We start from the raw sequence: 12,068 nt of genomic DNA on the forward strand, positions 1-12,068 counted from the left end.
CCTCCAACTGCCTGACCTTTTAACCCCCCTTGTAAAGAAAAGTACTTAGGTTTAATGGGTTACCGTCACAATAACGTCTCAGTTTAATATGTTACGACATGTGAAGATAATATAATTTTTATAATTACAAATTTGATACCTAATTATTAAAGAAAAACTTATATGGCAGGGTGTTGTCATGTTCCAACGAAATAAATAACATATGAACAAATACTTTCACATGTCTTCATTTTATTACCATAAGACGCCACCGTGTTGATAAACTCATGTTATACTATGTAACTTGCAAAGGTTTATGAGAGTTATACTATCTCTTGCTTATTAATAAAGCATTATGTGAAGGAAAATACGGGATCGCCCTTTTTCAAATGAAAGTAAATAACACGAGTTTCGAACAATTAATTTGATTTTGAGCCCAAGAGACTTTTAGGTCGTGCACAATTTTCCATTAATTCTATCACATGCAATTCGCATGACCAACTTTTCTAGGCATATGCATCATTAAAATGCTACAATCACAAAAAAATAATAAATACTTGAAATTTTGATAAATGTTAGGAAGACTAAATAAAATTTACAAATTAAATAATTTGTCACTAATATGAATAATCATATTTATCAGCACTTAAGTAATAATTCAATTATCAACTTTCATATTATTTAATTTTTAAAATTTTATCTACAAATTTAATCAGTATCATTCTTTCCACAAATTCAATTAGATTGACGAAAAAAAGAAGTTGATTAGGTATTTAAGCGCTGGGCTTATGTTTTGGGTTGTTTCCCTTTTTCTTTTGGACTAGGACTCTCTAGCTAGGGTTCCTTCTTTAATTTTGTTGGCAATTTCTTTCAGATTTAGGGTTTTATTTAAGAAGCACCATCACTCTATTGCAAAATTCTCCACGCTGCCACACTTGGCTACAAAGTACAAAAGCGTACACTTGTCTACAAAGTACAAAAATGTCTGTAAGGAGTGGGGGCATGGCAAAGCGGAAGATAGAAAACAATTCTACAAGAAGTACAACGGAGTTGAACTTATCGAACAACAACAGAAAACAAGTTCATCATGCTCATCAACCGAATAAGATGAAGTCCCGCCCAATAATATTCATTCTGCAAAACACTTCTCTCACAAAGGGTTTCGTCCATAAGGTACACACTTCCAAAATCAAAAACAAAAACAAAAAAGATTAAGATTTCTTTAATTTGATATGCAAATGCTTGAAAGAAGATACCCTGAATTCAACTTAGACGTAATATTTAACATTTGTTATGTTTCAGAGGTAGAAGATTCTAGATTTAGCGTTTCTTATGTTTCAGAGGTGGAAGATTCTAAAATTGGATGACGACCGTAACCTTCTCCTCAAGCAGAACAAGATGATTTTGGGCCTGCAATAGTTTACCAGGTTTGTGATTTGTTGGCGTGTGTACCAGGTTTGTGAGTTGTTGGTGTGTGTGTGTGTGTGAGTGTGTAAGAAATTAATTATATTCTTAGAAATCATAGCTCTTAGTTTCAACCTAGCTCCAACAATATATTAACATGAGTAATTTTCTAAGGTTTTTTTTAGTGGAAGGATTAATCCCAACTCTAAGTTATAACTCAAACTGTAAATTCAGGTTTTGGATTGAGATTAACATACAGCTTGCTACCGTATGCTACCAAAATTTTAATGTTTTTATTTTTTAGGAAATAGAAGTCTTAACATTGGATCATATGCAGACTTACTAAGATCTTGTGTGTATTAATTCATGCTTAGGGAGTCGCTAATGGCAACTACAATCCTCCCTTGTGAAAATTTTAAAGGAGGGAGGAGCGTTGAAAGACCAATTTAGAGCACACTAATAACAGTCCTTTTCTGATATATTCGATCATCCTACACTGCCGGTCGTCTCTTCAAAGTACTTCTTGACCGATTATGAGGAACTTATTAATTGATTTGTCGTTTGATTCTTCAGTTTCTCTAGTGGAGTTGCTCACAAAGAAATGTATACGCACCGAAGATACAAATGAGGTACTTATGCGCGTCATCGAGGAACCTGTAACTCGACATTTACCTGTCAAGTCACTGATTATAATTGGGATATATGTAGGTCTCTCTGATAGTTTAGAGAAGTTGGTTGACATAGATAAGTACGTTATTTCTGCTGGCGCCGATGATCAGGATCTTGTTTTTGTGGTATACTTCAGAATCTGAATTGCTTATTATCTTAGGACTGCAGAACTTGCTGCTTTATTTATTTTAAAATTATGGAATCACCATGACTACTACGTATTTATGCTCGATCAGGTGGGTGTAATGGCCCATGAAAAATCAGTAAGGAGTACGCAGATGATTTTATATCAGGTAATTCACACTTAAATTCAGTTGTATCTTAAAGTAAATCGTATTTACCTTTTGTTCTATGTAGTCTCGCATTCACCAAAAAACGTGTCTTGTTTAACTTGCTGATGTGCATCGAATTATCGAATGGGAAGCGAAAGACAGCATAGCATTGATTTACGAGGCAATGGAGTGGACGATCGGTATCTATCTTAGGTTTATAAATAGTTATACCTTGCAAATTGATCCCAATGTCGTCAAACAAGTACGAGTCACCAACCGAAGAAAGAAAACCAGGCATATAGGCAAGAAACTCAAAAGGATAGGCAAATGGAAATGATTGGATGGTTTGTGCCTCCTATCTAGTCCCTTTCCATTATGAAGATGTCAGTTAAGGTCAGTTTGGGCTAGGGTAGTATGATTTTGCCCGTTTATGCTCAAATTCGAATCACTTTCTTATAAGCTAAAGTAGTTTAAAATATCACTTTGTCACAAAATAACAAACCCATTCAATTTCATGTACGATTTCATTCTATAACTATGCATGTCTTTCCAACACTTCATGCTTCGCAAGTCACATACTGGTATATTAGTGGGTTTTATGATTCTCTAGCCAATATGGCTGCCATATTCATGATTTGTGAATACTTAAAATTTTTTTGTTATATATTTTTTTTAAATTTATAATCATTCATGAAATTTAAAATCGGAATTTCTTTAAACATAGTAAAGATTGAGTACTGCTTTTCTTTACTTAGACGTGACTTGGATAATGAAATACTAGGAAGATGCATAAAAAAAGTAACAAAAACCGTCTTATTCTCATTTATTATAGATTGGCCCAGTTAATTTGTTTGATTCCAAAAACATCCTTTCAGTTTCAAAGCATTTAGCCTAGATTTGCCTTGTGCAAAAGAGTTGGAGTTTAGCTAGCACTTATGGAAAAGATTCGTTCGTGATAATATGATCACCCATATTTAATTTGCTGATTTCCTTGGCTCAATTTCTTTTGACCCATTCGCATACAGTAGAGTTTTCGTAATCATATGATCACAATTTTGCGGACTCAAAACTTTAATTTACATATTTTAATGATAATTAGATTGTCTTTACGATAGAACATGTAAGGATTTGTTAAAATTAAGAATGAAAATTTTCCTCCGATATTCAGTCTTAAATAATTAGATCAAATTTCCATGTTTGATTTGATTCACATTTGGTTCAGTTGAAAACTGTGTAGATACAGAATGAAGCTGATATGGACAACACACCAACCCAGCTGGTAAGCTTAGGTGACCCATCTAGTTTCCAAGTGTCCAAGCCAGCTTTCCCATTACTATTGTCCATTGCAGAGACCACAAGCAGTTCCGATTTCCCTTTCATCTGGATTTTAAGCTAAAGTTTTAAGGAGCGAGATTGTGGAAATCACAACTCAAATTGTAACTTCGAGGACTTTTACCTCCTACCCCATGTATATATGTCCTATCCATTTTATATCCTTCCTTCCTGCGCTCTTACCAAAATATTTCAATAAATCTATAAAATAAAACGCTTCTGCACGTATATAAAAAACTTAATCTCTTTGTAAAGAGAAATGACTCATTACATGTAAGTTATGTATTTTATAAATTTTATATCAAAAACACCTACATACTCTAAAATACAATTAAAAGTACAGCCACAAAACCACACTAGTATGTAAATAAAAGCAGCACAAGTGCATATAATAATCCACTGTAGTACTAGTATTGTTAAACAAACATAACATTATCATACAACCAGCTCATCATCACTTTTCATTTCCTACCGAATCCCATAATACACCCAACAAGAAAACTAGAAAAGCATAATAACGTTCACCCAATGAATGATGAATGGTAAACTCAACCACTTATGAGTGCATGAGCTATCAAGTTAGAACTTATACTGTGTTTACTTATCTATATTGAATCCAATTGCTAATAGATACATAATCGAAAAGATTGTGATCTCCATGAAACAATTGGTAATTCTTTAATTGAAAAAACTAAGACTAGATTGATAATTAGAAATGAGCTGTTCCAGTACAAGTTCGTTTTTTTTCAACTTCTAAATTTCTCGATTCATGATTTCATCGATTAAATAAATAGACATGCTATAAACGAATTTAATTAGCAGAATGAAAGTGAAAAAAACTGTGAAAAAAAACTATAAAAAAAATTGGCAAAACAATAGGTTAAAAATCTTTTAGAAGACAGCAAACGTGGGGGGACCCTGAGGCAAGGTGACAGTTGTATGACAACAATGCCAAAGCCACCCTGTGAGGTGTCAACTTCATCAACCCCCCCTAACGTTCACTTTGGGAAATTTGGCAGTTCAGCAGCCTTTGAAAATTGAAAATTTGAAAATTGAAAAATTTAATCTATCTTTCTGTCTCTCGTCTCTCTCTTTCTCTCTCCTCTCTCTGAGGATATATAGCCTACAACCCACAACCATTGTCCTTACACTTCCTCTACAGCAATATAAGCAATCAAGTTTCTTTCTTCCTCTCCTTTTTTCTATATTCCAAATTAATTACTCAGTAATCAAGAAATGGAGGCAATGAAGATGAACCTTTTTGTTGCTTTGTTGGTGGTTATGATGGTGGCCTTCTCAGGCATTCAACAAGTAGCTGCAGCTGCAGCTGAAGCTCCAGCTCCAAGCCCAACATCTGATGCCTTCACATTTACCCCCACTTTCTTTGCTTCTCTGGCAGCTTTGGCTTTTGGCTTATTCTTCTAAGCATGATTCTTTTGGGGGGAATTTCAGGTCTTAATTTAATTTTGTATTGTTGATGGAGTTGTATGTGTGTGGATGATCTTTTCGTTTTGGTGGATTTGTATTATATGATGTATAATTAATGTTATAAATTTTTTAGTCGGAATGTGAGGATGGTTCAATTTTAGGCTAATAAAGGGGATCAAGGGTAGGCATTTGATGTCCTTGTATTTTCTCTATCATTTCTATCAGTGATTCATTTGTACTAAAAAATTTCATTCATCTATTTTCTTGTAGTTTTCAGATTAATGTCTCATCATTGGATTTAATCTAGGAATTCGTATGATTATGAAACTTTTCTATACTTAAGAAATAACATATGTGATTTGATTATAAAAAAAAAACTTATGTGAGTTATATGATCCGTTGGTTTGGACAATGTGTCTTTCGCTTGATTTAGATTTTCCTTCTTGTAGTTTAGACCATCGCATTTTGAAAGCAAAAAACTGAAAGAGAAGAAAGAAACAAAGATAATTAGAAAGATTGGACCTTGTAAGTTGGCAATTGTGGTGAGAAGAGAAGGGTTATGATGAGCAGTAGCTAGCTAAGCTTGGCATGTTCTACTCCAATGAAGTTGTGTGAATTGTAATGGTGAATTGGGCATGGGTTTGTGGTGCCTCTGCAATAATGCTTAAGGCCATTCCATAGTCGAGTGTTGAACATGCAAGGGGAGAACAAAGATTTACATGCAACTAGGACATCAAAGTGACAGTATTACAAATTTATTATGTATAAGAACGTGTCATTCGTTTGAGATATTATCGATAATTTAGTGTTATGACATTCCAATAACATGGAAGTCCTCCACGAGGAGGTTTACCAAAAAATCAAAACCAAGTGCTTTGATCCTTGCAAGTTTGTGGCTTGTGAGTTTCTGTGAGGGACCATTCAGAACAGCCAAGGGTTGTATTAACTTGGCGGTGGTCCAAATGAAATTCTTCATTGTGTGGGTCATATCCGTACAATGCCAGAGAATGAATGAAATGACTTGATGCCTAAAATATCCTATAGTTTTACATGAATTTTCGTATAAATATAATGCAAAACAGGGTATTATGGATGAGGGAGTCAAAAACATGATCTCCAAAAACTATTTAGGAAATATGCAACAACTTACATACATTGAGTCGTATATCTTTATCGTTTTTATCACGTGACGTAAACTGAGGGACAACTAAAATTTTCGCCACAAATTAACCTAGACCTCGACACACATCATCATTCATCTTCAATCAGTTCACATGGATTGAAAAAAATAGCTTCTTTCTGTACAACAACTACACATGGAATGTAGAAAATAAAGTAACGCAGAAAAGAAAATTGTTTAGGGTTTAAAAAAACCAAAAACAGCAATGATGTGAACCTTTGAACAAACATCACATGCTTTGTGAGTTCTAAGAACTTCAAAAATTAAAACTCTGCAATAATTAAGTTTCTTAAATTTCTTGTAGGACATTCAAGAGATGTTTTGTCCAGAAAAAAAAAAATTTGTTATGGTTGTCAGAAATATGTTAGGAACACTGCTGGCATATTACAAGTCTGAAGAATGGGAGCAAAACTGCGAAGGAAAGAACTCACGTATAGATGTTTTCGGGTTTCCAGCTTCAAAATGTAAGAAAAATACTTATCAATTCGATAAAACCGAAGAGTGCTTCCAGAAAACTTGTCGCATTTATCTTACCTCCCACGTAAAATATTTTGCGAAAATTTAATAACCATTTTTCATAAAAAACACTACAATGAATAGTTCATGAATTTCAACTCGATTTTGTCCAAAACTACAAATATCATCATAAAAGTATTTTCGTGGAAGTTTCACCACACCATAAGATTCTTTAAATTCATGCAGGACATTTCAGAGACATTGTGAGCCCTGCTATAGTCGTAAAATTACTTGCTTTCACATTTACCACACAGTTGGGTTTTGAAAATTTATGTAATTTTTTTTTTTTTTTTTGATATTCTTGTGGATGGAGTCCCGTTTAGGCAATGTTTTGAGCCCCTTTGTTGTTTTTGTCCACCTTTTTTTAAGTTTTTGGTTTAATCTATTAAAAATACATTTGTGCCTCGATAAATGGTAAAACCGTTTTCATTTGCCTTATAAAGTTACTCTTACTCATGGGGGAAAATATAATACAAAATAAAAAACTTCCATTTTTCACAAAAAGAAGTGGGCTAACCATCATGGTTTCTAAGCGATTTTTCAAATTTGTACATAAATCGTTGTAAAATCTACTTACTTTCATCTTCACCTCACCGTTGGGTTATGGTAAAACCATTTTCATTTGCCTTATAAAGTTAATCTTTAAACATGGGGATAATATTATACAAAAATAAATATTTTTCATTTTTCTCATAAAAAACGTAGGCTAACCATCAAGGCTTCTTGGCGATTTTTCAAATTTGTACATTAATCGTCATAAAAGCTACTTTCTTTCATCTTCACTGCAACGTTGGTTTTTGAAAATTCCTATAAGTCTTTTTGTTGATATCCTTGTGGATAGAGTCCCATTTTAGTAATGTTTTGTACCCCACTACAGTTTGTCCATTTATTTATAAGTTTTTGGCTTAAATACTCTACTTAAAATACATTTGTGGCTTGATAAATGGTAAAATTGCTTTCATTTGCCATATAAAGTTACTCTTAATCATGGGGAGAAATATTATGCAAAAATAAAAAACTTTCATTTTTCTCTTAAAACAGGTGGGCTAACCACCCCGATTTCTAAGATATTTTGCAAATTTGTACAAAAATCGTCATAAAATATACTTGCTTTCACCTTCACCACACTATTGGGTTTTGAAACTTCATGCAAGATTTTTCATTATTCTTGCAGATGGAGTCTCGTTTCAGTAATGTTTTGGGCCCCACTTTTTGTCCACTTATTTTTAAGTTTTTGGCCTAAATACTCTAGTAAAAATATATTTGGGGCTTGATAAGTGGTAAAATTGCTTTCGTTTGTATTATAAAGTTACACTTAATCATGAGGAGAAATGATATGCAAAAATAAACACTTTGCATTTTTTTAAAAAGAAAGTGGGCTAACCATCACGGTTTCTAGGGTGATTTTGCAATTTTGTACAAAAATCGTCGTAAAATCTAATTGCTTTCACCTTCACCCCATCGTTGGGTTTTGAAAATTCATTGATATTCTTGTGGATGGACTCTGGTTTCAGCAATATATTGGTTCCCACTAAGTTTAAGTTTTTGGTGTAAATACTCTTTGAAGAATAAATTTGTGGATCAATAAATGGTTGAACCCCTTTCAATTGCCTTATAAAGTTATTGTTTGTCATGATGGAAAAAATTTTGCAAAAATAAAATTTGCATTTTTTTCAAAAAAAAAAAAAAAAAATTGGCTAACCATCACGGTTTCTAGGAGATTTTACCAATTTGTAAAAAAAGTGTTGTAAAATCAACTTGCTTTCACCTTCATGCACCGTTTGGTTTTGAAAATTCATGTAAGACTTTTCATTGATATTCTTGTGGATGGACTCCTGTTTCAGCAATGTTTTGGTCCCCACCCCGTTTCAGTTTTCGTTGTAAATATTCTGTTAAGAATAAATTTGCGGTTTAATAAATGGTGGAACCACTTTCAATTGCCTTATAATGTTACTCTGAGTTATGACGGAAAATAAAATTAGCATTTTTCTCAAAAAAAAAAAAAAAATGTGGGCAACAATCAAGGTTTCTAGGCGATTTTACAAATTTGTAAAAAAAACGTTGTAAAAAAATAAACTTGCTTTCACCTTCACACACCGTTTGGTTTTGAAAATTCATGTAAGACTTTATACTAATATTCTTGTGGTTGGACTCCCGTTTCGGCAATGTTTTGGTCCCCACTCGGTTTAAGTTTTCGGTGTAAATATTCTGTTAAGAATAAATTTGCGGCTTAATAAATGATAGAACCACTTTCAATTGCATTATAAAGTTACTCTTAGTTATGACGGAAAATATTTTGCAAAAATAAAAATTTGCATTTTTCTCAAAAAAAACATGGGCTAACCATCACGGTTTCTAGACGATTTTGCAAATTTGTAAAATAGCGTCATAAAATCAACTTGCTTTCACCTTCACGCACTGTTTGGTTTTGCAAATTCTTTTAAGACTGTTCATTGATATTCTTGTGGATGTACTCCCGTTTCGGCAATGTATTGGTCCAACTGTTGGAAATATGCCCTGAAAGTCAATCTTTGGAAGAAACCTTTCAGGACAATGAATTGATGTATATATGACTCTTATACATCGGAAGGCAAAGATACTAATTAGGACTATCTCAATGAACGAAATATGTCCTAAATAGTGAATCCATGGACAATGGATCGATGGAAGAAGTAACCTAATGATGTTAGATTACAGAGACCTTCTTCTCATAACCATCATGTCCAAAAAGGTTCCTGGTCATAAGGATTGTCGGAGGGATACTGACAATCCATAGACTGGTACATACTATGTCCGCTTCAATTGGAAGGATGGAAAGTCTCATCCCATTTGTGTAGCGACACTAAGACAAGCATGTAGGTGCTCATTAAGGGAATGAGTTCACTGAACACAATCGAACGAGAGTACTTGCATGGAGGTCTACTCACATGTTAAGCAAGTAACTCTAATGGTTGGAATAATGTAAGTAATCCTTTGACCTGAGGCATCGTCGTTGTCTTGTGGTTAAGTACTTAATCTTTGATTATGTTAAAGTCATTCCATTCGCGAGTGTCCAAGGCATTGTTGGGGTTAAGCCACTTAGCCATGAAGGCAAGTGAATGTGCAACAAGGAATCTCTAATCCTCGATAAGAGAGGATGAATACTCTAAGATATGATTCGGGAATCTTCGGCCGAAGTATCGAGCGTAATAAAGGAAAGCGTTCCTATACGTCTCAAATGAATCGTATAAGAAGGAATAATCACATTAGGGGTTTGACATTATAAATCCATACCCTAGTAATGTGATTGAGAGTATTGTTTTAGAGAATGATCGAATTACATTGTAATTCCAACTGAATAGGTTCTCCGAATAACTTCTACATTAGCTTGGGTAGCCATGATATATGGTTAGATGTCACTCATGGCTTGTGAGTTCTTCTAGATGATTAAATGTAGTCATTAAAAGGAAGGTGAATTAAAAGTAAGTTTTAATTCACTAAGTGATTGGATAATCAATTGGATTGGTGCCAATCACCTCACTGCCTTGCTAATTAGAACCTAAAAGATTGTTCACCAATACACTCTTGTAGTGAGTAACTAATGGATGAAGGAAATAATTAATTGGATTAATTAAGTGTTTTGATTAATTTAGAAAGTCTAAAGAAATCATAAAAGCGATAAAGATCGTTTTGGGCTTAAAGAAACGTTCGGGTTTAATTGGGCCCATTGGGCCAAAACCCATTGGGCTTTTATTCAAGCATTGGATGACTTGAAATAATTAAAAGCCCAAAGCCCAAACTAAACACAAAGGGCCGGCCAAAGAGAAGGGAGAGAGTGGGTCAATTGTTGACTTGTTTCTTTATGTAATAAAAGGAACATAATAATGAAAGTGTGTGTGAGTGTGTTAGGTGGTTGATAAAAACACAAAAGAAAAATGAAATCACTCTCTCTCTAACTTCAAAGGCCGGCCACCATAGGGAGGAATTAGCTAATCATCTTATCACCCTTTTGGTTATTCCTTCATCTTTCTCATTACAAAGTGGGTGAGGATCTTTAGAGGTTTTCATATCTTTGGAAACTTGAAGAGGACCTAGGAGCACTAATTCTCAACAAAGTGGAGGAGGCAAGGAGGGAGGCTAGGCTCAAGGAGTTCAAGGAGCAAAGAGCTTGGAGGTGGTCAATCCTTGGTCTTAGATCTAGATCAAGAGGTATAAAACTCCTAAACTTTGTTCTTCAATAAATTGTTTTTGATGCATCATATATAAACCTATGCATCTTGAAGGGGATTTGCATGACTATAGCTTTGATAAAATGTATGACATGCTTCCGTTGCTTTCGTATATAAATTTTGAATTGTATATGCATGCTAGTCACTAGAAATCCCACATAAATCTCATATTTTCCCTTCACCAACTCAGTTTAAGTTTTCGAAGTAAATATTCATTTAAGAGTAAATTTGCGGCTCAATAAATGATAGGACCATTTTTCAATTGCCTTATAAAGTTACTCTTAGTTATGACAGAAAATATTTTCCAAAAATAAAAATTTTCATTTTTCTAAAAAAACGACGTAGGCTAACCATCATGGGTTCTAGGCGATTTTACAAATTTGTAAAATAAACATTGTAAAATCAACTTGCTTTCACCTTCACGCACCGTTTAGTTTTGAAAATTCATGTAAGACTTTTCACTGATATTCTTGTGGATGGACTGTCGTTTTGGCAATGTTTTGGTCCCTACTTGGTTTAAGTTTTCGGTATAAATATTATGTTAAGAATAAATTTGCAGCTCCATAAATGGTAGAACTGCTTTCAATTGACTTATAAAGTTACTCTTTGTCATGACAGAGAATATTTTGCAAAGATAAAAATTTGCATTTTTCTCAAATAAACGTGGGTGTTATTATGGTTTTTAGGAAATTTTGCAAATTTGTAAAAAAAAGCATCGTAATATCAACTTGCTTTCACCTTCACGCACTGTTTAATTTTGAAAATTCATGCAAGACTTTTCATTGATATTCTTGTGGATGGACTCTTGTTTCGACAATGTTTTGGTCCCCATTGATAATTGCTCAAAAGTGCATGTCTAATGCGCTTTGATTATACCCGTTACTTGTTTTTCTCTAGTAATTTATCAAATTTGTGCTTTATCATGTATAACTGGTTAAATAGGTTTTATATCTATTTTTTTTTAATTTTTTACTGAGGTTATATTAATTTTAATGTGCAAGGCTATGAGAATGTTGCAAGGCAATTAAAGGGTGAGGCACAAGACAATAAATTGGTGCTTAATTCTATGTTGGTTACCGA

At 33.6% G+C, this 12,068-nt stretch overlaps 1 protein-coding gene across 1 annotated transcript; it reads left to right on the plus strand.

Moving 5' to 3' along the window:
* The first annotated feature begins 4,728 nt into the window (after window positions 1–4,728).
* On the plus strand, window positions 4,729–5,360 carry LOC103931429 (arabinogalactan protein 13-like). Its single transcript, XM_009340906.3, has one exon. It carries the CDS (start codon window positions 4,893–4,895, stop codon window positions 5,079–5,081), a length of 189 nt encoding a protein of 62 aa, XP_009339181.2. The 5' UTR covers window positions 4,729–4,892; the 3' UTR covers window positions 5,082–5,360.
* Window positions 5,361–12,068: the final 6,708 nt, after the last annotated feature.

This window comes from the organism of the source record quoted next, unplaced genomic scaffold (assembly GCF_019419815.1).
Source record: "Pyrus x bretschneideri cultivar Hongxiangsu unplaced genomic scaffold, Pyrus_bretschneideri_v1 Contig51, whole genome shotgun sequence".
NCBI lineage: Eukaryota > Viridiplantae > Streptophyta > Magnoliopsida > Rosales > Rosaceae > Pyrus > Pyrus x bretschneideri.